Genomic DNA, 27598 nt, shown 5'->3' with positions numbered 1-27598 from the left:
GATTCTGGCAATCAAACGAGGAAGGAGAGGAAATGGTGGAAACACATAAGCCAGGTTGAATGACCAGGGTACTGCCAGAGCATCTATCAGTACTGCCTGAGGATCCCTTGACCTGGGCCAGTAACAAGGAAGTTTGGCATTCTGACGAGATGCCATCAGATCCAATTCTGGTGTGCCCCATTGCTGAATCAATTGTGCAAACACCTCCGGATTGAGTTCCCACTCCCCTGGATGAAAAGTCTGACGACTTCGAAAATCCGCTTCCCAGTTCTCCACTCCTGGGATATAGATTGCTGATAGATGACAAGAGTGAGTCTCTGTCCATCTAACTATTTTGGTAACCTCTATCATCGCTAGAGAACTCTTTGTTCCCCCCTGATGATTGATATATGCTACAGTCGTGATATTGTCCGACTGAAATCTTATGAATCTGGCTGACGCCAGCTGAGGCCACGCCTGAAGCACGTTGAATATCGATCTCAGTTATAGAATATTGATTGGGAGGAGAGTCTCCTACTGAGTCCACAAACCCTGTGCTTTCAGGGAATTCCAGACTGCACCCCAGCCCAATAGGCTGGCGTCCGTCGTCACTATGACCCATGCTGGCCTGCGGAAACACATTCCCTTGGACAGATGATCTTGTGACAACCACCAAAGAAGAGAGTTTCTGGTCTCTTGGTCCAGATTTATCTGAGGAGATAAATCTGCATAATCCCCATTCCACTGTTTGAGCATGCAAAGTTGCAGTGGTCTGAGATGCAAGCGAGCAAACGGAACTATGCCCATTGCCGCTACCATTAAACCGATTACCTCCATACACTGAGCCACTGACGGCCAAGGAATGGAATGAAGAGCTCGGCAGATGGATAAAAGCTTTGATTCCCTGACCTCCATCAGAAAAATTTTCATGTCCACCGAATCTATCAGAGTTCCCAAGAATGGAACTCTTGTGAGAGGCATAAATGAACTCTTTTTTACGTTCACCTTCCACCCGTGAGATCTTAGAAAAGCCAACACGATGTCTGTGTGCGACTTGGCTAGTTGGAAGTTGACGCCTGGATTAAGATATCGTCCAGATAAGGTGCCACAGCTATGCCCCGCCTTAGAACCGCCAGAAGGGACCCTAGCACCTTTGTGAAAATTCTGGGAGCCGTGGCCAACCCGAAGGGAAGAGCCACAAACTGGTAATGCTTGTCCAGAAAGGCGAACCTGAGGAACTGGTAATGATCTTTGTGGATAGGAATGTGTAGATATGCATCCTTTAAGTCCACGGTGGTCATATATTGACCCTCCTGGATCATTGGCAAAATAGTCCGAATGGTCTCCATCTTGAAGGATGGGACTCTGAGGAATTTGTTTAAGATCTTGAGATCCAAAATTGGTCTGAAAGTTCCCTCTTTTTTGGGAACCACAAACATATTGGAGTAGAACACTTGCCCCTGTTCTGTTTCTGGAACTGGGCAGATCACTCCCATGGAATATAGGTCTTCTACACAGCGTAAGAACGCCTCTCTTTTTGTCTGGTTTACAGACAATTGAGAAAGATGGAATCTCCCCCTTGGGGGAGAATCTTTGAAATCTAGAAGATACCCCTGGGTTACTATTTCTAAAGCCCAGGAAACCTGAACGTCTCTTGCCCAAGCCTGAGCGAAGAGAGAAAGTCTGCCCCCTACTAGATCTGGTCCCGGATCAGGGGTTACCCCTTCATGCTGTCTTGGAGGCAGCAGCGGGCTTCTTGGCCTGTTTACCCTTGTTCCAAGTCTGGTTAGGTCTCCAGACTGACTTGGATTGAGCAAGATTCCCCTCTTGCTTTGCGGCAGGGAAAGAGGAAGAGGGACCACCTTTGAAGTTTCGAAAGGAACAAAAATTATTTTGTTTGGTCCTCATCTTATTCGTTTTATCCTGAGGAAGGGCATGGCCTTTCCCTCCAGTGATGTCTGAAATTATCTCTTTCAGTTCAGGCCCGAATAGGGTCTTACCCTTGAAAGGGATGGCTAAAAGCTTAGCTTTTGATGACACATCAGCAGACCAGGACTTAAGCCATAACGCTCTACGCGCTAAAATGGCAAAACCTGAATTCTTCGCCGCTAATTTAGCAAATTGAAAAGCGGCATCTGTAATGAAAGAATTAGCTAGCTTGAGAGCCCTAATTCTATCCAGAATATCCTCTAATGGAGTCTCAACCTGAAGAGCCTCTTCCAGAGCCTTGAACCAAAAGGACACTGCAGTAGTTACAGGAACGATGCACGCTATAGGTTGGAGAAGAAAACCTTGATGAACAAATATTTTCTTCAGGAGACCCTCTAATTTTTTATCCATAGGATCTTTGAAAGCACAACTGTCCTCAATAGGTATAGTTGTACGCTTAGCCAGGGTAGAAATAGCTCCCTCCACCTTAGGGACCGTCTGCCACGAGTCCCGCACGGCGTCTGATATGGGAAACATTTTCTTAAAATTAGGAGGGGGAGAGAACGGAATACCTGGTCTATCCCACTCCTTAGTAACAATTTCCGAAATCCTCTTAGGGACCAGAAAAACATCAGTGTAGACAGGAACCTCTAGGAATCTGTCCATTTTACACAATTTCTCTGGAACTACAATAGGGTCACAATCATCCAGAGTCGCTAAAACCTCCCTGAGCAATAAGCGGAGGTGTTCTAGTTTAAATTTAAAAGCCGTTATATCTGAATCTGTCTGAGGGAACATATTTCCTAAGTCAGAAATCTCTCCCTCAGCCAGCAAATCCCTCACTTCAGAACATTGTGAGGGTACATCGCATATGACTAATAAAGCGTCAGAGGGCTCAGCGTTTGTTCTCACACCAGACCTGCTGCGCTTCCCCTGCAACCCAGGCAGCTTAGATAAAACCTCTGTGAGGGTAGTATTCATAACTGCGGCCATATCTTGCAGGGTAAAAGAATTAGACGCACTAGAAGTACTTGGCGTCGCTTGTGCGAGCGTTAACAGTTGTGACACTTGGGGAGAATTAGATGGCATAACCTGATTCTCTTCTGACTGAGAATCATCCTGCGACATACTTTTAGTAGCTAAAAAATGTTCTGTGGAGGTTCCACAATGGCTTCTAAACATATTGAACATTGACTTTCCTCAATGTCAGACATGTTGAACAGGCTAGTAATGACTACAAACAAGCATGAAAACACTTTATTTAGTGAAAAAAATAACAATCTTAAAAAAACAGTACTGCGCCTTTAAGAGAAAAAAAGCATACACATTCTGCAAAACAGCCTAAACATGCACCAAATTTTACAAAATTTTGTATGTAGACACACTATAGGTAGTTAAGATTGCACCACATAATTTTTTAACAATTAACCCCTTAATCTCCAAACCGGATCGAAAATAGGCTCAGATCCGGAAAAAAGCACCTTGTCACAGAAAAAGTGGGGTAAAAGCTTTGATTTGGCCAAAAACATACACCAGGGCCCTCAGGAGTTAGAGCTTGCTGCTTACTGACAAAACTAACTGCGCATCTGATGCGCGAAAATAGGCCCCGCCCATCTCACTCGATGTTTCCTCAGTCTTAAAGAACCGCACCAGAGCGGTTATAACTAGCCATGTGGGTTCTAAGACCTGAAAATCAAGCCATGTGTGCCCTAATAAAGTTGCCCAAAACGTTTATTGCCCACAAAAACGTTAAAGCACTCCCAAATCAAAAAACGTTTGCTCACAAACATTTGCCATTTAGTGTCAACCATATTAGTAATTGGCCCCATATGCAAGCTAAGTAATGCCCTTCTTTTAGCTCTAGGATTGCTGCTTACCCTTACCCTCCTGGGTATAATGTCAGCCTTTCTGAAATACACAGTCTCTCCAGAAAAATATGACTGAACATACCTCATTGCTGCATAGCATGAAACCGTTCCTCACACTGAAGTTTCCTGTACTCCGTGGGAACAGCAATGGACCTTAGTTACAAATGCTAAGATCATCATCCTCCAGGCAGCAGTCTTCATCCATCTGCTGCCTGAGAGTAAATAGTACACACCGGTACCATTTAAAATAACAAACTCTTGCTTGAAGAAATTAAAAACTAATATTTTATCACCTCTTTCACTTTATCCTTCCTAGTACTTAGAGTAGGCAAAGAGAATGACTGGGGGGTGGAGCTAAGGGAGGAGCTATATAGACAGCTCTGCTGTGGTGCTCTTTGCCACTTCCTGTAGGGAAGGATAATATCCCACAAGTAAAGGATGAATCCGTGGACTCGTCTTAGAAGAAAACAATATAAATCAATTTAACAGTTATGACAAAAACATTTTATTTATTCAGGCCCCTGCACCTCGCCACAGCTCTGCTGTGGCGCCTACCTGCCCCCGGAATACACTGCTGCTACTGAGAAGCTTTGAAGACCCTTCGAATGGCAAAACAACTTAGGCCCCACCGGAGCCCAGGACTTTGCTGTCTATGCAATCCGGGTGAAAATAGGCCCCGCCCCGTGGGCGTAACACTAGCCGTTGCAAACCCCAAACATGTCGTTATTAATAAAACATGAAGCCATGTGCCCCTCTTACACAAGTATGTCGCACCAATATCAAGCCTCACTGCCTGACAAAACACTATACGTTTTTAGCCACCAACCGCATCTCCCAGCGTTCAGCCCATACTACACAATTATCATAAGTGATATTAGAGACATTTAGCAGTTAATATAAAGGGAATTCCAGGTACACCATTACCATACATGTAGTGCATACTGATTTACCCTCCCCAGATAGGGAATAATGTCAGCCTGTTCTGATGTATCAAGTCTCCCCAGAAACAAATGACTGAACATACCTCAATGCTGCTTGTAGCATGACACGGTTCTCCACACTGAAGATGTTTCTTTACACTACCTTCAACCGTTCTTTGGGAACCAGCGTGGATCTTAGATAACATTTGCTAAGATCATCAACATCAGGGCAGAAAAATAAGATGTCTCCACTCCTCTTGGGAAGTTATAGACTGACGATTTCTCCCTGAGGAAAATAGTACTCACTGGCACCATTTTAAAATAAAAAACGTCTTGATTGAAGAATCTAAAACTAACACCTCACTTTACCTCTTCCTATGACTAACACAGGCAAAGAGAATGACAGGAGGGGGAGGGGAAGGGCAAGGGAGGAGCTATATATACAGCTCTGCTGTGGTGCTCTTTGCCACTTCCTGCTCGCAGGAGGTTAAATCCCACAATTAAGGATGAAATCCGTGGACTCGTCATATCTTATAAAATAAATCTAGACAGGATCTAATGGTAATGGTGGTGTGATGTGAATTGTTATGAAACTGTTTTCTGTGTCATTTCAGCCACATCAGAATGATGTGATCCATGTTATGACAGCAACTTTACAAAAGAGGGGAACACTAGTTGTACATGACTGGACCCTGCCTCCTTTATGTTGATTGGTTACTGACAACCATGGCATCTGGCATGTTGACTGCCCACAGCTGTGGGGGTCCCAGAGGCAGGTTATTACAAGGAGAGTAAACACCTAGTAATTACAAGTCATTTCTGTTACTGTAGAATAACATATCAGCAAAGTCTTCACATTTCTTAAACAAATTAACATCCTTTTACTGCAATTATTTCTCAGAACCCACCACCCACCATTTGCCTCGTTTGGAGGAGCCAATCTAGGCTTTAGTCTACAGCCAAAAAGGCTAGCCGCTGTCATAAACTTAGTATAAAGTGTATTGTTTTTGCAGTTGCTATCTAATGAAGACAATTTGGAACATATATGTAGCCGTGTTAGCCTTGTGAAGTCACCAGGGTGAATTTCAAGTTCTGAAAATTAGAAATTGCACAATTTTCAGAGCAAAATAACATGAAAAGAGAATAAAATAAATAATGAAAATGCATTAAAAGCTGTTAAACATTTTATATCAAAATCTCAAGGTGTTTACTGCCCCCAGGATTTGTGTTCTCTATTGTTGTGGTAATTATTTGACAGCTGTTAAATCATATTGCCAAGATACAGAAATGCAGACACTGGCAGGATGAACATGTTTAATTACCAACCAACAAGTACAACAGCTGCCTCTGCATTTTCAGGAATCTTTTCCATAAGTTTCCTATGTCTCAGCCGATGCCCCTCTGGGTAATTCATTGTTTTCTAAAAAAGAAAGGAATTTCTTTTTTATAACTATCAGAGTTATGTAAACATCTAAAGCAAACATTACAAAACAAACTATAACCAAGGAAACAAATTGTGCAGCTTCTGAAATATTCCGTACCTAATGTTGCAAGACTGGAAAGTACACATTTAAATTGACTCACTTAAAAGCTAATTTACACATTTGGTAATTCGCCACAAAACTATTTAATTTATCATATCAATATTCTTCAGAAACAAAATGAACTCCAGTAATGTACATACGTTGCAAAACCTTAACATTTTTGCCCCTTTCCTATGTTCCCAATAATCTTTTTACCTGCTGCATTAAACTGTTTACAAATAACTTATTTATCTTTATTTCATTATTTGAAATCATTGTGTTTCCTGTTAAAATATCCCCCTATACTGAAACTTTAAGTACTGCAGTATTGGATAAGAAAAAAAAGTAAACTAAAAGCATGAGAACAAATCAACCTCACAATAGGGGTAGGGACCTTTACACTGTGTTTTTAATTTCTTCTACCCTTCTTTTAAACAATCTGTATATACCACAGTGCAGTCTTAAAATAGTATCCCCTTTTTTCAGTTCTGGTCCTCAGTGAACCCTAACAGGCCAGATTTTAATTAATTATCTTCTATATTAGTAGCTTAAATGCTGCAACAATCTCAACTGCACACAAGCAAATCTGGTCTGTTGTCCTTGACTATTGCAGTAGAGAAACCCTATTGTACAATAGCTCAGAACTCACCGTCTTGTTATCAGATTCTTGAGCAGTATGGCTAATAGTGTCTCCAGGTGGACTACTGTTCATGACGTGGTTCCCAACATTAGCAGAACTACGGGGGTAGTGTGCATCTCTTCCATCATTGGGGTGACTAGAAAAAAAACACATAATTATTATTGTAATTCTTATTGTATTTCATTGTAATTCATTTTCATCAGCACAGCTGATCAACCATCTGAATGCATATTGTATGTTGTCAAGATAGGCAAACTGTGCACCATTTTTCTATTGCTATATGTTCACTTTTAAACTTTGACGAGTATTGTTTTTGACAATATATATTTCTATTATTTGTTAAAGGACAGTTTCCATTTTGGCGTGTTCTTAAAACAAAATGGTGATTACATGTTTTTATGGCAAGAACAGTGCGTTTCAATGTGTTTGCGCCTATGTTATTGAACTTGTAAACTGGAATGTGCCTTTTATAACCGGGAGCTCAATAATGCATAAAGGCATAACCCCTAAAAAACCCGGCCACGAAGGTGCAATCTCATTTGAAGTTCTCCTATGCAGATACAATTTGCAAGGCAGCAAGTTCACACTACAGATTCAGTACTGTTAAAATACAGTATAAGAAGATATTATAAGACCTTTCCATAGGAACCCGTTGTTGTGATCTTCTTCTAATAACACACCAAAATGGAAACTCCATGCTATTAGAGATTTAGCTGAGTTCAAGATGTATTGTATAAGCTTAAGGCAAAGTTTACATTTCGGTAATAGGTTGAGCAAAGCTATTATTTGGGTCTAAATTAAAGGGACAGCCTACTTGATTTTTTATTTTTTAAAAATATAGATCATGCTTTACTACCCATTCTCAAATATTAAACAAATAAAGGGGCACCTCATGTGCATATCAGTCAGTTACATCCAACAGGAAGGGCTCTGTATACAGGAGGGTCCTCACATTTGACAAAAGCACCCTAATCTCAGTCTGTTCTTGATGTCAGGAGAGGGTGTATCAGCTCACCCACTGCTGACATCAGGAACAGACTGGAATTGGTCCAGTATCAGCATGGTGCTGTATATAAATGGCTATACCACACTGCTAATGTTAAAAGTTATTTTAATTAAAAAACAGATCAAAATAAAAGCAGTAGGTATATGGCGGCATCTAACTTGCTCCCCTTCCAATGCAAAACGTTTCTCGGCTCAAATACACAGCCGTTTCATCAGGCATTTTACAGTTTTTAACAATTTCAACCAATATTGTTATATTAATATACTTTATAACTTCTAAACATCTAAATGTCTGCCTGTTTCTAAGCCTCTGCTGGCTGCCTCTTATCTCAGTTCATTTTATTAGCTTTTCACAGCCAAACAGTGCTAGTTTATATGTGCCATATAGAAAATATTGTGCTCACTCACATGGAGTTATTTATGAAGTAGCACTAATTGGCTAAAATGCAAGTTTGATACAAGGTAATCACAGAGGTGTACAGGGTTGTTTTTGAAAAACTGGGGAATGGGTAATAAAGAGATTATCTTTTTAAACAATAAAAAAAATTGAATAGACTGACCCTTTAAGACAAGGACCCGGGCCCAGTAAGATATTAATAAACTTTTAAATGGAAGTCCAAAAATGACATATTTTAGGGCAGCTCCACAACACATGAGTCATACTTCCCCTCTCGCTACAATCCCTCCAAAATAAGCCGGAAGTTTTGGGAAATAAACTTTTTAAGCATGATGGGGTAAGGTACTATCTGGTAAGTTCCCAGCTGCCAAATTCCCCATGCCAACAGTGAGTGAATGGTGTGAGTCCTTGCCCCTTGCATCTATTAATACTTTCCATGCTATTGATAGCGTATTTTGCATAGGGGTCTCCAGAAGGCACAATTGCTCAAAGGGAGTGAGGGAGGTTTGTAAGTAATGCTGTAATTGACAATATTTAAGTCAATTAGTGAAGACACCACCTAATATACTGTATTTTCCAGGTAATTTTTAGCTTTCAGTTTGCTGTTGATTAGTAATCTACTCATAGGAACAGGACAGTGTGGCCAAGCTCCCAACTCATATTTTTCTCCACTCTCACCTCAAAACCACCCACGAACTCTGGATTATATGAGATTGGTAACATAGGGGACCTCAACGTGTTTCTCAATTTTGTATTTGTAGCGATCCTTATTTTGTCAGGCTAATTATATGTCTACAGAGCTTCCTGATATACCTGTGCTTCAGTAGAAGAGCTCTCAGTACATTTGCTCGGTCAATGGCTCTGATCTGAGCAGAATTTGCCATTGTTTCTACAATTGTCTGGGCAATACCCGGCATTGTTGTCTTTTCCAGATCCAAAAGGACAGCACCTGGAATAAAGAAAATGGATATCAATATAAATAACGTATATTCCTTTTTTTAATTATAACTTTAAATTTGCAAGAAAAAATGTAGGACTGGGTAAACATGAGCGTGCATTTTTCACCATGATACATATCATAATGAAATGTCCAGAATAAAAGATAAAAAAAAAAGATAATGGTACCCAGCTTATCTTTTTTGACAGACTCACACCATGGACACTTCTAAATTAACTAATACAAATATGAGGATACAATGTATATATTAATTAAAGGAGTACTAAATTAAAAATTTTACTTTCCTGAATCAGATAATGTAAATGTAAAAATCTTTCCAATTTACTTCCATTCAAAATATGCAAAGACTTTTTTATATGTACACTTTCTAAGGCATCAACTGCAACTGGGCTTGTGCAACTGTGCACTGTATATACATATATGCGTTTTGTTAGGGAAATTGAGTTAACTTTGAAATTTGCCAGAAAAACATCTACTACTCATTCGAAATTTAAAGTAAGTGCTATTGCATTGTATTTTTATTATGCATTTGCCAATTATGAAATTCTACTGTATTTAATGGTCCTCTAACCGATGTCGGATCACAACTTAATGGCCTAGATTTATATATACAGGTAAGATTGCCAAATTACATCATTGTAAGGGTGTCAGGGTTTTTCACCCTGATTTTTTTTTTGTTATTTGCTGCTTTTTATATTGGCTGCCATTTTGACTCACCTGTCTCTCTCTTTGCCTGCTGGAGAGTCTGTAACGCTGCTCAATACACCCAGGCACCCTCTTATGGCCAAACTGGAGAACATCATCAGTGAGAGACAGGTTGCAGTCCCAGAATTATGATGTCATCACTTACTATTTAAAGTGCCTCAGTTCAGTCTGCCTTTGCCCTTGCGTTGTCTCTAACTTCTCTGTGAGTTCCTGTGTTCCTGATTATGTGTATAACCTGGCTTGTTTGACGTCCCTTCTGGTTCCTGATCCCTGGTTTGTTCCTGACTGCTGATCTTTGTGCTCCTGACCCCTGGCTCGTCTGACTACTCACTTTGGCTCCTGACCCGGCTCCTCTGACTCACAGCTCTGGCTATGACTCCTGGCTTGTCATTTGGCTTTTAGACTCTTTATTAGTTTTTGTTATTTTTTAATAAAGGTGTGATTAATTTAGCAATTCACGTCTCTGTCTGATTCCTGTTTCCCTGACAGTAAGATTATGTTAGAACTTTATTGAGCTTCACTTCAAACAAGAACCACTAGCAACATGGAAAAAAATAATTACAACTTCAACAGTTCAGAAACATACTGTCAAACCGTTTATGTAAATGTTTATTGTTGTAAAATATTTGCATGTATTCCAGAAAACTTCTAAAGACATGAGGATAGATTACAAGTGGAACGCTAATTTATCACATGCCTGTTAACAGGCTATAAATAACCGGCCATTACAAGTGGTTCATTATTGCTACCGCAAGCTCCCAGTAGCAATTAGTGCTCTGAAAATGAACCACAGATCAGATCTCTGGTTGATTTTCAAAATGTGCCATGATTGCCCCCAAAATAAAATGTGAGGTCCCTTTTAAAAAAAAATAAAAAAATTAAGCATCTTTTTATTTTTTAAACTATACTAAGCAGTTCTTTGAAATTACGTTAGGGGTGTTACATTTTAGAAAGCTTAGAGCCATGAAGACTTTAAACAATAAATGTTCTTACCTATCAAAGCTGCTAATCAGTAGCTATATTTGTGACATTTGGTATTTGAGTACTTTGGTTACAAACCATGAGTAATAGTTTTCCGAAGCTCGAGGAGGCTGCGAAAAGAAAGTGAGGCCACATGAGGCTTGCCCCACCGAGATGTATCTTGTTCTACATCTTCTTCAAACTTTATCCAACGAGCTGTCTCTCGCCATTGCAACTCTTGCACGCCTTCACATATTAACTCATTCAGTTCTACAAAAACCTAAACAAAATAGACATTAGTATATTAGTCACAGCAAACATCAGTATCCATCTGACTACCTTATATCATGTTATAGTTACTTATTATCAATCAAAATGTAGATAAGAGGTGGTTCGAGACCAACAAAAATTTTGGGTGCAAAAAGTTGAACAAAAACTTAAATATCAAGGGTACAGACTATATTGGTGCTGAGGGATCACCTAAAAAAATTACTATCTTGCAATTTCAGAGCACCTAGAAGCATTGATGTCACCCTAGAATTGTCACTATTTTAGATCAATATCAGAAATTGTAAAGGGATAGTATAGTTAAAATTAAACTTTCATGATTCATAAAGAGCGTGCAATTTTAAACACCTTTTAGCACTTTCAGATTATGAAGGACGGCTGCTCCTCCAGACGCACAGGGTACTGTGACTCACGTGATTGGTTCTCCCTGTTGGCATGTGAAATCTGTGGATTCAGTTGTGAATTTCACAAATGAGGCTTATAAATGGAATCTTAATTAGAACATAACCAATAGGTGTACTGCAGCAGTACAGCAAGAAGAAAAGATGTTGGGAGACAGTTTGTAATGGTCTTCTGCTCACATTTTGATGGGGTTTTTTTTAAAAGTGAATGTCAATTTTGATGCTAAAGTGCCCGGGTTTTTAAAAATTCGATTAAAAACAGGGGCACTTTAATTCATAAAAATTTACATTTCACTTCTGTTAAGAAAAAAAAATTACCTTTTAATCTTCACAGCAGCTCCAGCTTCCTCCGGTCGTTGCAAGCCATTTCTGACGTCAGAAATGATGAGTAGGTCATCCTCCAATCACGGCTCCCCCCCCCCCCCCCGGGGGAATCAGTGTCTGATTCAACGCCGTGATTGGAGGAAGCTGGATTCCTCATTTTAGACCCAGGAAGAGGCTTTGCGACGTGCGGAGGAAACTGGAGCTGCTGTGAAGATTAAAAAGTAAGGTTTTTTTTCCAACAGGAGTGAAATGTAAATTTTGATGAATTAAAGTGCCCCTGTTTTTAATCAAATTTTTAAAAACCGGGCACTTTAGCATCAAAATTGACATTCACTTTAAATTTTAATCCTGAAAATATTGTGATATAAATTCATTACATTCACTATAGTCAGTAAACTTCTCATTTCATTGTAAATAATATAATGTAATATTGAGGAAATCACTTAGAATGGTCAGTTGAGAGGTTGTTCCTTCGTTTCTCCCTTCCATCGCATTTTGTTTTTTTACAGTTTTATTTAACATATTTTTAGGGATCCCTCCTGACACATCCACTTTTTATTGGCCACCCATGAGAGTGGAAAACACCATACTACCATTTAGTAGCCAACAGAGAGCCCTGGTGCAAAGTTTTTTTGGGCCCTCATATGTAACTCAGTAATAAGCAAGAGTATTAATATGCATGCTGTTCTCTATAATGAGTTTGAGGATAGATAGATAGACCTGCAAACTGCGCTAATAAAAGGCTCCCCTGCCTTAGGATTGTACACATTCTGCACACTCCTATTGTACAGACTGGCTGTTATGGGCCCCCTCCAGCACTTTGGCCCTGGTGCCACTGCATCTGCTGAACCAATGGTAATTCTGCCCCTGCTACCACTCTAATCAGTGAAAACAGAGCAGCTAGAATACACCATTGGCCATAGAAAGAGTTCACAGGGTTGGTACACCCCGCAGGAATATAGATGGCACATTTAGGGCAAGAACAGTCCTAATCAAATTTTTAAACTTCCAAGACAAATCCAAAATACTGAGACACTACCGTAAGTCCAATCATATTATGATTGATCAATTCAAGGTTCTAGTGTTCCAAGACTTTTCAGTTGATACACTAAGTAAGAGAAGGGCTATGTCACCCTTCTGCTCTAAGCTAATCAAGGCTAATTTTAATGCTAGGTTGTTGCACATAGCTAAAATTGTCTTGGATAAGAATGGTAACTCCATCATCTTGAACAATGTTACAGATGCTCAAAATTTTTGTCAAAATAATCATGTAGAATAAAATGTTGTTTTCATCTTTTGGAATATTTCTACAACGTTACAGATCAATGGACTGTATTGAGTGTTTGCGATTTTATTTTTATTTTCTCTTTTTTTCTTTATATATCCCTGTTACAGAAGCATTAGTTATTTTGTTGTGAAGAGCTTATTTCCCAGCAGCAATGCCTGAACCAGCAAGCCAGCGCCTAAGAAGGGCTCCAAGAAAACCGTAACAAGTATCATTTCATAAAGAGTTAACTTTTTTTTTTTCAGCTTTTAGAAACTATTGTCTAATCACCTCTGGAGCCAGACTGCTAATTGATAAGATGAACTTGTAAACTTGTTATCTTAAGTACTGTAATCCTATTGTGGCCTGTCAAAGGACAGTGCTCTCTATCTAAATGTGTGATGGGGGATTTTGTGCTTCCCCCCCTCTCCCCCTGGGACTGCCCTGTGTGCATGTATCCTTAATAAAAAGCAGGCTGGGCATCCCAGTCCTGAGTTCTTGTTTGACCCTCAATCGCAGCGTTGACTCGTTTTTGTGGGCAGAAGGGTATCCTAGCTGTACTGCAGCTAAGGGAGATTATTCTATATTTGCAAGACTCATATAGAATACTATGGAAAGCAGTTTCTCCCCTCTTTAGCAATAGGGATCCAGGTTACTAAGCGGTCCATCTCTCAGCGAGACTAAGGGTAACCGTAACATTTGGCGGCAGCGGCGGGATTTTCCTGGATTTCCTAGGAGAGGTACAGAACGGATGGAGAGCGCTTACGAAAAATTGAAGCGTACAACCCTAAAAGATTTACTTGAAAGCAGAGGGGGGTACGCCAGCAACCGGCCGAGGAGAGAGCTGATTGCAGAATTGACCGAACTGGATCAGAGCTTCACAATGGCGGAAACACCGACCATGATTAGTGACGAAAAAACCAGGATTGTTCGGGAAAGGCTCTCATTATACGGGCCGAACCCCTCCATGGAATTGGTACAGCAGTTGATGGCGGAGGCGGACGAGGATATACGAGAGACTCGAGCCCACGAACTCAACCTAGCAAACGCACACCGCAATGCTGAAGCCCCGCAGGTAATCATCCCTGTCGAAAATGCTGGGAGGCCCAAGATACCCTATGCGGCATTTCGACCCTTCCTAGAGAGCGAGACAGGGATTGATGAATATTTGGCGGACTTCGAAAGGCAATGTGCCCTGCACCAGATTCCCAACAGAGAGTGGCCCACGATATTGTCTGGGAAACTATCCGGGCGAGCCCTGGAAGCCTTTCGTACTCTGGGTGCTGAGGAAGTGACACAGTATGAGCTAGTTAAGGAGACACTGTTGCGACGGTACGCTGTAACTCCGGACACGTATCGCCGACAGTTTCGGGGCACGGAAAAGAAGCCTAACGATACCCATATGGAATGGGCGCACCGAATGCGGAGAGCGGCAAATCACTGGCTGAGCGGAAGTAAAGCGGTGACTGGGGAGGAAATTTTACAATTGTTTCTCTTAGAACATTTTTATAATGGCATGGAACAGCAAGGGAAGGAATGGCTGCGAGACAGGCGGCCTTCTACCTTAGAAGAAGCAGCCAAATTGGCCGATGAACATTATGACTCCCGTCTTCACGAACCCATGAACTACCGAGCTCCAGCACGGGTCGAACCCAGAGAGGTTTACCGTGCACCCCCTCGTGCTGAATTCCGAGCCCCGGTGCCCACAGGGCCCGTCCGACACTCAGGACCACCCAATAACATCTCTGAGCGTCCCAGACCGACTTGCCACCGATGCAAGCAACCAGGGCATTTCATGGCTAGCTGCCCCCTTAATACGCACCAGACACCCAGGAATTACAATTACCCCTCTGGGTCCTATCGTCCGGCCCGGGCCCTCTGTGTTAACCAAGAGGCCCCTATGGAGGGATATGTGGGGCCGCTTCACGAGGCAGACCCTGTATATGCTGCCTCAGATAACCGCCAGCACCATCGGCAGAGGGTATGGCTCGAGGGGCGATCTACCGAGGGATTGCGAGACACAGGGGCTACTATCACGCTGGTACAGAGTCATTTGGTGCCAGAGCACAAGCGATCCGGACAGACTGTGGCCGTTAGAGTGGCGGGGGGGATGTGTACAAAATTCCAACAGCTAAAGTGCATCTTGATTGGGGAGCGGGAAAGGGGGCTGTGAACGTGGGCCTAATGGATAATTTACCTGCCGATGTACTACTGGGCAACGATTTGGGCCCCATGACTTCTGCCTATGCTCCAGTATGCAACAACGAGGCGGACCCAGTGACTACACGGGCCCAAGCCCGGACGGAGCGAGAGCTCTCACCAGTGCGGGAGACACAGGTAAGACCTACCCCGACCTTGCCTGACAGGTTAGGCCCCATACCCTGGGACACCCCAGATGCTTTCGAGGCAGAGTCTAAGACTGACCCGACCTTACAAAAGTACCGGGAACGAGCAGAGACCGGAGGGGGCGGGGCAGATAACGAAACATTCTTATGGGAAAAAGGGAAACTATACCGCTGGACAGAGAAAAGGGGACAGCGTAGGCGACAGCTGGTAGTGCCCCACAAATACCGTCAAGAAATCCTCAAAATAGGCCACGACATCCCCTTAGCAGGCCACCTAGCCGTTACCCGTACCCTACACTGCATTACTCACACGTTCTTTTGGCCAGGGGTGCACACTGACGTTAGAACTTACTGTAACACCTGCGATGTGTGTCAACGGGTAGGAAGGCGAGGCGATCACCCTAAAGCCCAGCTAGTAAATATGCCCATTGTAGAGGAACCCTTCAGCCGGGTTGCTATTGACCTAGTGGGACCACTGGCTACCCCTAGTCCCTCCGGTAAGCGATACATTCTTACCGTAGTGGACTACGCTACCAGGTACCCAGAGGCTGTCGCCCTATCCAACATACAAGCGGATACGGTAGCGAATGCACTAGTACAGGTGTTCTCCCGGGTAGGATTTCCAAAAGAAATCCTATCCGACCGAGGCACCCAATTTACGGCTGAATTGACCCAACAACTCTGGCAGGTTTGCAAAATTAAGTCCCTCCTGAGCTCCCCATACCACCCCCAGACGAACGGGCTGTGTGAGAGGTTCAATGGGACCCTCAAGCAAATGCTCAAGACGTTCACTCAGGAATACCGAGACTGGGAACGCTTCCTGCCGCACCTCCTATTTGCTTATCGGGAGGTGCCCCAGGAAACGACAGGGTTCTCTCCCTTCGAGTTGCTCTACGGAAGAAAGGTACGGGGACCCCTAAACCTGATCCGGGAGCACTGGGAGGGAGAGATGGAGGCTGACGGTGTCCCAATTGTGCCATACGTGCTGGAACTCAGGGACCGAATGGAGCAATTAGCCAAATCCGTGCGGGCTAATCTCCAGTTGGCCCAGAGAAGACAGAAAGTATGGTACGATCGGGGGGCCCGAAAGAGAATCTTCACCATAGGACAAAAGGTGTTAGTACTTAAGCCGGTGAAGACAGACAAATTGCAGGCGTCCTGGCAGGGTCCCTACCAGATCGTAGAGAAAAGGGGAGACACCACTTATGTGATAGCTAGCTGCCACGACAACAATCTTAGAAAGACATTCCATGTAAACATGCTCAAGGAATATTTTGAGCGACCAGAGAACGTGACGGCCGTATGTTGTTCCCCTCAGGAAGACCCCGACAGTTTACCCATTCCCGACCTATTAGAAAAGAGCCTCCCCACAGGTATAGTGGCGCAGGTTCAGATAGGGGACCGACTTAGCCCCACTGAAAGGGAGCAGCTCAACCAACTCCTCCAGTCCAAACACCTCACCTTCTCCCCAAAGCCAGGGTACACTACTTTAACCACCCACCAGGTAGATACTCCGGGACAAGCTCCCTTGCGCCAGGCTCCGTACCGAATCCCTGAAGCAGTTAGGACAGGAATGAAGAAGGAGATCGATGAGATGCTCCAGCTCAGGGTAATTGAGCCCTCCGATAGTCCCTGGGCCTCCCCAGTTGTCTTGGTGCCCAAGAAAGATGGGACCACCCGGTTCTGCGTAGACTATCGGAGGCTCAATGAAAAGACCGTGACGGACGCTTACCCTATGCCCAGGGTAGACGAGCTACTCGATCGTATAGCCAGGGGAAATTACCTGACCACTATTGACCTCTGCAAAGGTTACTGGCAGATTCCCCTGGCCCCGGAGGCTATCCCCAAGTCGGCATTCGTCACTCCATTCGGCTTATATCAGTTTAGGGTAATGCCGTTTGGGATGAAGAATGCCCCAGCTACATTCCAGCGCTTGGTGGATAGGCTCCTGGATGGCTTCCAGAGTTTTGCTTGCGCCTACCTGGACGACATAGCGATCCACAGTGAGTCCTGGGAGGACCACTTAGCTCATGTGGGAATGGTTCTGGATCAGATCCGGGCTGCTGGCCTGACTCTGAAGCCAGAAAAATGCCACTTTGGGATGGCCGAGGTACAGTACCTAGGTCACCGGGTGGGGTGTGGAAAGCAGCGACCAGAGCCGGCCAAAATAGAAGCTGTCGCCAATTGGCCCACCCCCATCACTAAGACTCAGGTCCTAGCCTTCCTGGGCACGGCAGGGTACTATAGACGGTTCGTACCAGACTACAGCACACTTGCCAAACCCCTGACTGACTTGACCAAGAAGAACTTACCTCGACAGGTCCTGTGGTCTCCCCACTGTGAAACGGCTTTCCAGGCTCTCAAAAATGCTCTAATTAACGCTCCTGTCTTGGCGGCCCCAGCCCTTAACAAACGTTTTATCGTCCATACAGATGCTTCCATGTTCGGGCTGGGAGCCGTCCTCAGCCAAGTAGGCGAAGATGGAGGGGAGCATCCAGTTGCCTACATCAGCCGGAAGCTCCTGCCCCGCGAAGTCAGCTATGCAGCGGTCGAAAAGGAGTGTTTGGCTTTGGTGTGGGCATTAAAGAAATTGACTCCCTATTTATATGGTCAGGAGTTCACTCTGGTCACCGACCATAACCCGTTGGTGTGGCTGAACCGGGTCTCTGGAGATAACGGCAGGCTATTACGTTGGAGCTTATCGTTGCAACCCTTCAATTTCACCATTACTTACAGACCTGGGAAACAGAATGGCAACGCCGACGGGTTGTCCAGACAAACCGACCTCAGCCCCGCATAACCAGCGGTCTGGACAGCCTTAGTCTGCCCCGAAAAGGGGTCAGACCGTGTCTGCCAGAGTGTTCCACAGAAAGGGAGCACTGTTACAGAAGCATTAGTTATTTTGTTGTGAAGAGCTTATTTCCCAGCAGCAATGCCTGAACCAGCAAGCCAGCGCCTAAGAAGGGCTCCAAGAAAACCGTAACAAGTATCATTTCATAAAGAGTTAACTTTTTTTTTTTCAGCTTTTAGAAACTATTGTCTAATCACCTCTGGAGCCAGACTGCTAATTGATAAGATGAACTTGTAAACTTGTTATCTTAAGTACTGTAATCCTATTGTGGCCTGTCAAAGGACAGTGCTCTCTATCTAAATGTGTGATGGGGGATTTTGTGCTTCCCCCCCTCTCCCCCTGGGACTGCCCTGTGTGCATGTATCCTTAATAAAAAGCAGGCTGGGCATCCCAGTCCTGAGTTCTTGTTTGACCCTCAATCGCAGCGTTGACTCGTTTTTGTGGGCAGAAGGGTATCCTAGCTGTACTGCAGCTAAGGGAGATTATTCTATATTTGCAAGACTCATATAGAATACTATGGAAAGCAGTTTCTCCCCTCTTTAGCAATAGGGATCCAGGCTACTAAGCGGTCCATCTCTCAGCGAGACTAAGGGTAACCGTAACAATCCCATTAAGATTATAGCTGATTTTTTGCTTCTACAAGCAAACGGAAGGAGGGAGGAGAGAGGTTAGTTTAATTCCATTTATTGTTTTATCCCCTCCCCCCCTTTCTTTCTTTTTTTTCCCCATGCCCCACCCCCAGTATGCCCCAACCCTCCATTAATAGATGGATAATTTAAAAATCCTATCATGGAATGTGCAGGGGATTCTATCGCCAATTAAGAGAAAGTCAATTATAAACCAACTAGGGAAGCACAGACCTGACTTAGGCCCATATTTATCAAGCTCCGTACGGAGCTTGAAGGGCCATGTTTCTGGCGAGTCTTCAGACTCACCAGAAACACAAGTTATGAAGCAGCGGTCTAAAGACCGCTGCTCCATAACCCTGTCCGCCTGCTCTGAGCAGGTGGACAGACATCGTCGGAAATCAACCCGATCAAGTACGATCGGGTTGATTGACACCCCCCTGCTGGCGGCCGATTGGCCGTGAGTCAGCAGGGGGCGGTGTTGCACCAGCAGCTCTGGTATAATTGTCAGGTATAATGGAAAAGGCTTACATATTAGCAGATTAGAAGGAACCCATCTTGTGATTTCAAAGGAACAATAGTTAATATACGGTTTTCTCATAAAAAGTTTAATGCGTATAGATAGTGAGCTTAGCTAGTGAGCAAGAAAGTGGGTGGGGGGTGCAGCGGGCAAGAGCCGCTCGAAATAAGGTGAGGGGGAGGATGAGGATAAAGGGGCGGAGCTAGATAAAGTGTTACACTAATGGACGTGTTTAGGCCTCTGAGGTTTTTTAGTTACGTTATAAGTAGGGGTGAGGAACTATGTTTACATTGAATGAAGTGGTAATTGTCATGAGATTATGGGCAACTCTGTAACTTTAATGACGCAGATATAATATAATATAACATTACACACACAGCCAACAGTAAACATGTAGGGTACTTTGTATGGAGAAGGAGCTGCTCTGGAGAGTATTAAAATGAATGAGTGGATGAGTACTTAAACACCAAGAGCGCTGCATTAAAATGAATACGATATGTTCACCAGTAATATTTAGTCAGGGGAATGTCACTAGGCACTAGTTTAGTTAGGGCGTAATAACTATTTCTTAATTTGAACCTAGTCAATTGAACATGTCATAGGTTCAAGCTATCATGAGAATAACATACTCTTTCATAAGAACTAAATAGCAACCCATCCCTCCTCAGATTAAGTAGGTGTATGAGAAGATATATAACATTATAAAACACTTAAGGAAATAGTAAACAGTAAAATCTGACAACTGTAAAACAAACATTTCACAACCCAATACTTAAAACATAATGAAACTGAGAGGTCTACCCTCCACAGACTTTCAAAAGTCTCAAACAAGCTGGGAATGTGATATAGTCTAAATGTTATATTCAGGCTAAAATGAAAATAATACCAGATGTTTATAATAATTATCCCTTACCTAGAACTATATGCTCACGTTTGCAGAGTGAATGGGCTGTAGTTATAAATCACATAAATTATGATCATTAAGTGACAATAGAAATATATAGAAACAAATAAAACAGGAGTGCATAAATAGAATAGTTGCGTCTTTACAAATTATTAGGGAGCCCAGATGTAGGAGGAATATATGTAATTGTATACCCCACAACACAAGTTAGTACCAGCAATAGGGCCATATATATTAGAAATGCATCAGTCTCTGGAAGAACCTAAGGAAAAAAAAGTCTAGTGAAACTGCAAGATCTTTCTGGGTGCTCTATATATAGTAAGAGCGTTGCTCAGACTGCCACAAGTCTAATGCAAGTACAGGAAGGTTCCGTAGGCTATAACAAGATCCTCTCTAGATCTCCGGTTGATAGGGTGATCGGTCTCCGTTAGGGCTGTCAAAGATTGTGGAACTTTAAGTGCGTCAGCATTGGCTATATCTAAATCACTGCTGTTGCTCTTTGCTAAATAGCCAGTGGAGCGAGGAGGATCAAGGAGCCCCTGCTTTGAAGTGGGGTCAGGGTATCATTGTGACCCGATCACTGTTCCTTCCACAGCTGTCATAGTAAAGTGACAGCCTCCAGGGTCCCATATATGCGCTGCAGTTCCTTCTTTGAAAAATTTGCCCATCGCTGCTGATAGTAAGGTAGCATTTCCTGGGTATTTAATAGCTACAGGAGGGCCTCTAAGAGAATCAATCTTCACAGTTTCGAGGGGATTATGAGCTGTCGCTCTTAAACTGTGCATCCGATTTGGTCTGTTTAGCTGAATCCGGTGAACTGCAAGTTGAGCTGCATTGTGGTGTACTGGCCCAGAGTGAATGAAGAGGATCTGTCCGGCACTGTTCCGCTCACATAGGTGATCAGGTTGTTTCGCTATTTCAGGACCGGGACCCTCTATATCTATCTTGCACATCTCCTCTGTATCCCGAGGCGGGTCACCAGTCCAACACGGCGGGTCAGGCTCACACCGATCAGGCATCTCTGTGCATAAACAATTTGCTGCTCCATTAGGTAGCTTGAGGGTGGCAATAGGATAAGAGTTATGTCTCTAGTAATTATGATGATGCGTAGGTGTCTTCAAATATGGCGGATTACTCCAGGCCGTGGTCTCAGTGGACTAAAAGGCCTTTGTGCAGTCACGGAATAAACTGTTAGGTATCATTGTCCCCCATGTTCTGGTACATGTTGTGAGTTAAATATATGAGCAAAAAAATTTTTTTTTTAAGTGTCCTCAATAGGGAATTTTATGATCAAATACCAGGAGCTCTGATATGTCACGTCTTGTTGCTTCAGCTGTTGGCTCCGCCCCCAACAATTAACATTTTAAATTTTATCTTAAGAGATGATACCAATAGTGAAAGTTCAAGTTTATGATCTACATCTTGTTTTATGTAATGTTTATGTCCCCAATACGCCAGATAAAGAGTTCTGGGAAAATTTAAGTTTAAAACTATTTAATTGTACAGGGAAGCATCTGATTCTCGTGGGAGACTTCAATATGAATTTTACCCAGATATTAGATAGAGCTAACCCTAAATTTTCCCCCAGGAAGATTAAAGAAGCTAAAGTTTTACACAATATATATGCAAAACTTCCCCTAAAGGATATCTGAATCCTGACCATAAGGATTTACATGTGAATCCTCATTGCATAAAACCTTCTCCCGGATTGAATTTTTTTAAATTTCTAACAATATGTTGGGTCTAGATTGCAAGGCAGATATAAATGAGATAATTCTCTCAGACCATGCTATCAAATCTTTGGAAATGAATATTAAAAACTCCCAAAAGCACAATAGATTGCAGTTCTTTTTTCCATACTATCTACTACATAATATCCGCTTTAAAAATTGGCTGAAATCCAAATTGGAAGAATATCATAATTAACATTTTTACTATATTGATAAGCCAGAAATCTTCTGGGAAACAGCAAAATCTGTACTCAGAGGGGAAATAAAAGCATATCTACATGCATGGAAATAAAAAGCAAGATGCGGGAATAACAGCTCTCCAATCAAGTTAAGAATAGATTTAGAGACTATACTAGGAAACTATCCCAATTTATCTGGAATAAATACACTAGTGCTAGATCAGAGAGAGATGTCTACTTGAAACATAATATAAACAAATGGAAACCTAAGAACAATTTCTATTGGGGGCGCACCTGAGGATATATAGTGATCTCAAAATGATAATAAAAGTAAAACTGAATATGTATAAATGATTCTAAATTGGTGATACATACAATACAATTAGGTGTTAGTACCTCAAACCAAATAATATCAACATAAGAAACAATTATTCTAATAAAAATTTATATCATAAAAAAGAGGGTAATACTAAATAGAATATTGGTAAAATTATAACAGTACTTGAGATGTTGTGGGATTCCAAAAGTATGAGTATGAAAGACAAAAAGACATTAAAAGTTTGTTTTTTTAATATATTGGGAAGTTGTCTTTATATATACGAATCATCTCTAGTGCATATATATTCAATCCAGACCAATATAGAGCCTAGTAGCCCTGGATTGCTGGTAATACCTGCATTTGAATACTGGATGTGAGAAATCTCTTTCAGCCTTCAGCTAAAGGATTAGCTGAAAGTTTACTGTAATAAGGGCTAGCCTGCGTTCAAGCACCAGTCACAGCACAGTGCAACAACATCTAGTGAGCATTCACTCTCTTGTTTTCTGATATCTGTATTATCTGTAATACACTATGAGGCACCCTTTCTTTCATCTATTGAAACATAATATGATAATTGCCGATGAAAAACAAAAGGCACTTTTTAGTGGCCAATATGGAAAGTCTACAAAAAACCTAGCTAAGTTTTTGCGTAACAGAAGCCAGCAGAATTTAATAGCAGCTATTAAATATAAGAAGACACGAGTGACAAACATTGAGGAAATCAAGCATGCCCTGGCAGAATTCTTCCAGGGTATTTATTCACCAGGCCCAGTTAATGCCTCAAATAAATCCAAATTCTGGCAACGTTTGAAGCTACCACAAATCTCTAATATAGAGCTGCAACAACTGAATGAATCAATTTCAATAGCAGAAATAACGGAAGCTATTAAAAACCTTAAACCATACAAGGCCTCAGGTCCTGATGCCCTTACTGCAGAGTTTTACAAATTGTTGAAACACCAGGTCACACCAATTCTGCGCTCTCTATTCAACAGATACTATATAGAAAATAAGATGGATTCCAGGTATTTTAATGTCTCCAATATTGCTTTAATTCTTAAAAAAGAGAAAGACCCTAAATGCCCTGCGTCCTATAGGCCTATATCCCTACTGAATCAGGATTATAAAATTTTGGCATCCATTATTTCTAATAGACTTAAAAAAAATCTTAATCCTATCATTCATTTAGATCAAACTGGTTTCATGACAGGAAGGAATCCTGTCAAAAATCTTCGGAAAACAATGCTAGTTCTTGATTATTTTCATAATAAACCTGTATTTAAAAAAATCACACCTAAGATTGGATATGGCTCTTATTACAGTTGACGCAGAGAAGGCATTTGATTCTATCTTTTGGGACAACTTATTTTCAGCTCTTGAAGGCTTTGGTTTTGTTGGTAACATTTTTTACACCTTATTTACAAGGCTCCAACCTCTTACATCAGGGGTGTCCAAACTTTGCTCTCCAGAGGTTTTGGAACTACATTTCCGATGATGCTCAGCCAGCATTTTATCTAGCTGAGCATCATGGGAAATGTAGTTCCAAAACCTCTGGAGAGCAAAGTTTGGACACCCCTGTCTTACATTATTGTTAATGGTGACATCTCAGACAAGATCATCTTAAAAAGCGGCATGCGACAAGGGTGCCCGCTATCACCCTTATTATTTAACCTTTCTCTAGAACCTTTTGCAATTCTCTTGAGGGAGGAATTGAGAGGAATCAGATTGGGAGCCCAGTAATTGGTGCTGTCACTCTTTGCAGATGATATTTTGATCTTTCTGAGTAATACAGGTCAGTCTATTACTCGGCTACTACAACTAATCGAGCTGTATAGCTCATTCTCCGGATATAAAATTAATCTGGGGAAGTCAGAGTTGCTTTGGATCAATAAACCAACTGGTGAGGTTCATTTAAGTTTGTGGAACAAATTAAATACTTAGGTATTAATCTTAGTAATAATCCCTTTAATTTGTATCACTTGAATTTTCCCAAATGTTTCAACGATAGTGCGAAGAAGTTGAACATATGGAGTAATTTATCCATTTCGATGTCTGCACACATTATGCTAATCAAGGCAATTTTGTTTCCCAAATTTTTATACCTTTTACAGAACCTCCCACTACTCCTTCTTTAAAAAGATATTATTTTCTTTCATAGAATGTGCTCTAAGTTTATTTGGCAATGGAAAAAAACAAGAATTTCGCTATATAAACTTTCTCTGCCCAAGATGAAAAGCGGTTTGGCACTTCCTGATATTACTTTTTACAACTATGCCTCTCTGGGGAAATTCGCCCTAGACTGGATTTCAGAGGGGGATTATGTATCCCTTTTCCGGCTAGAGTCAACGTTAATTGCTCCATTTTCATTAAAAGCATTAGTCCATATACCTTTTTCTAAACTACCGGCAACTATCGATTTAATGCATACCTACAAGTTTATAATTCTTGCCTGGCAAAAAATATGCTCCCTAAGCGAGACAAACTAGTCAGGAATCTAGAATTTGCCCCAGGACTTTTCCCGGGCCCTCACGCTGTGTGGACACTAAAAGGACTTGTATCAGTTGGAAACTTCTGTGAGTCGGGGGTTTTTAAGGGCGAGATCGTTTTCTGCACTCTTTTTAAATTTCGGTATTCATCGGTCTTCGTTCTTTGCTTATTTACAGACTCGCCACTGGATTGAAATATTAAGATTGGGAACTGGTGCTGATTTGTCTCTTAGAGAATTAGATAAGTCAATCGATGCATTTCCAATATAGTACTCTGAATGATATTCATATGCATACCTACAAGTTTATAATTATTGCCTGGCACAAAATATGCTCCCTAAGCAAGGCAAACTAGTCAGGAATCTAGAATTTGCCCCAGGACTTTCCCCGGGCCCTCACGCTGTGTGGACACTAAAAGGCCTTGTATCAGTTGGTGTGGTGTTCTATGATGTTTAAGGAATGGTAATTCTTTAATTTATACCAAACTTAGTTTACCTTGCAGCATAAGCTACCTTGAAAGGTAGTGTTTCTCTTAATTAGTACCCACCAAGTAACAATAACTATATTACCTGGGGAGTATACAAGGAGAATGTTTGCTTAAAGAAGAATTCACTTATGTGAAGGTTAATTTATATAAATAACCTCAATAAGATTGTACAAGTTTATATCCAAAATAGTTATAAGTAGATATCAGAATTTTCATAAAGTGAAATAAGATCATAAAGATTATTTCTTTCAGTCCAGGTTTAAGTAGTTTAGGTAGATTCAGAGTCCTTATATTTAATTCTGGCAAATGATGCTCAGTTAGTAGATTAGATGAAGATATCCAATAAATGACTGAAGTAGTTCTTCACACACTCACACAAACGATCACTCTAAAATATGTACATAATCCAGTCACTCCTTCATACATATTCATTTATACAAGTGTTGACAAATTTACAAGTTTAGGTAGACTTTCTTATGAACGTTTCAGTAAGAGATGTCTTAGATAAAAAGCAGGCAAGTTGAATTAGCTTTTTAGAATATGCAGAGGTTAATAAATTATTGCAGGTTTAAGCAAAGGAATTGCGGTTCAATCTTCCGGTACAAATACAAGATCATATGATGAAATAAAACCGGAGGTACTTTATGCTGATATAGAAGCTAATTCCAGTTTAAGAATAAATTGGAACGATACCTTTACTCAGAGTTCACCTCGTAAACAGTCAGCTCCGTGTGCATGGAAGTCCGGTGTGAGTGTGACTGACATCCGGAACGCCGGGGAAAGTAGATCCGTCCTGGGTTGAGGTCGGTGGAGTTATCCAGAGAGTAGCCGAAATGGCTCAAGAAGAATGTAGCACAAAATGATTCAGCAAGAACACAAGTTAGTTTAGGCGGAGACTAAGCTAAATCAACAAAGAGATCTTCAGTTTATAGCAATAAACTATTATAAGCATAAACACAGCTTGACCTGAATTACATAGAAAGAAAACAAAAAATACTTAGCAACAATCTGCATAAGCTTCAATTTTCAGGCAAGGCTTGAGTCCAAATGAGTTCCTTAAATAGGATGGTGCAAATAATGGGAGGGGATATACCTTAAAGGTATACCACATATCCCCCTCTTCAAGGAATCACCCCTGGGGATTCCAAGCTAGGTTTAAGAGGATTCCGGAGGTGACATTTTCTCAGAAGGCGAGGAGCATGTACATCAGAATGAAGTTGCCAAGAATCCTCCTCTGGTCCATAACCTTTCCACCTCACTTTATTCCAGTTTGCTACGAGTTATCCTGGAGTCTAGTATGTCCTGGACTTCAAATTGTTCCTGATTGTCAATAAGTATGGGAGGTGGTGCATTCTGATTAAGTCTTCGGTCCTCAGACTGGTATGGTTTAAGTAATGATACGTGGAATGTTGCGTGTATCTTGTAATCCTTGGGTAAATTCAACCCAACTGCGTTCGGATTTATGATTTTATTGATGGTAAATGGACCTACGAATTGGTTCGCTAATTTCTTACTTGGTAAATGTAACTTAAGGTGTTTAGTGGAAAGTAACACCTTTTCTCCTACTTTAAAGTCGGGGCTTGGTCTATGTTTTGAGTCATAATATTGTTTCTGGTGTTCTTTGGCTTCTGTTAGATGGAGTTTAAGCATTTCTATTCTTTTTTGTAAACTTAACGAGTAATCTGATGCACTTGGGGAGATCTTAGACAATGATATGGTGTTTGGATGGAAGCCATAAGATGCGAAAAAAAAGTGAAATTTTTATGGATGTTGATTTCGAGTTATTATATGAAAACTCTGCCATAGGAAGATAAGTCTCTCAATCATCCTGTAAATAGGTGATGTAACACCTTAAATACTGCTCTAAAGTCTGGTTTAACCTTTCTGTTAAACCGTTCGTTTGAGGGTGAAAAGCTGTGGAGTATCTAGAGTTAATACGTAATATTTTACATATTGATCTCCAAAAGGAGGAGGTAAATTGAGTACCTCT

The 27598-nt window shown here is 41.6% G+C and overlaps 1 protein-coding gene across 1 annotated transcript in view; it reads right to left on the bottom strand.

Moving 5' to 3' along the window:
• Positions 1-27598, bottom strand: part of SLC4A3 (solute carrier family 4 member 3) — a 153917-nt gene that overhangs the window by 108674 nt on the left and 17645 nt on the right. The window contains exons 3-6 of the mRNA XM_053689813.1: positions 10984-11164; positions 9075-9210; positions 6869-6995; positions 6023-6116 (exon numbers count right to left, since the gene is read on the bottom strand). Of these exons, the coding sequence (XP_053545788.1) occupies positions 6023-6116; positions 6869-6995; positions 9075-9210; positions 10984-11164 (538 nt within the window). The remainder of the gene's footprint in view (positions 1-6022; positions 6117-6868; positions 6996-9074; positions 9211-10983; positions 11165-27598) is intronic.

The sequence above is a fragment of the Bombina bombina genome, chromosome 1 (genome assembly GCF_027579735.1).
Source record: "Bombina bombina isolate aBomBom1 chromosome 1, aBomBom1.pri, whole genome shotgun sequence".
Taxonomy (NCBI): domain Eukaryota; kingdom Metazoa; phylum Chordata; class Amphibia; order Anura; family Bombinatoridae; genus Bombina; species Bombina bombina.
This window is presented reverse-complemented; position numbering and strand designations above follow the sequence as displayed.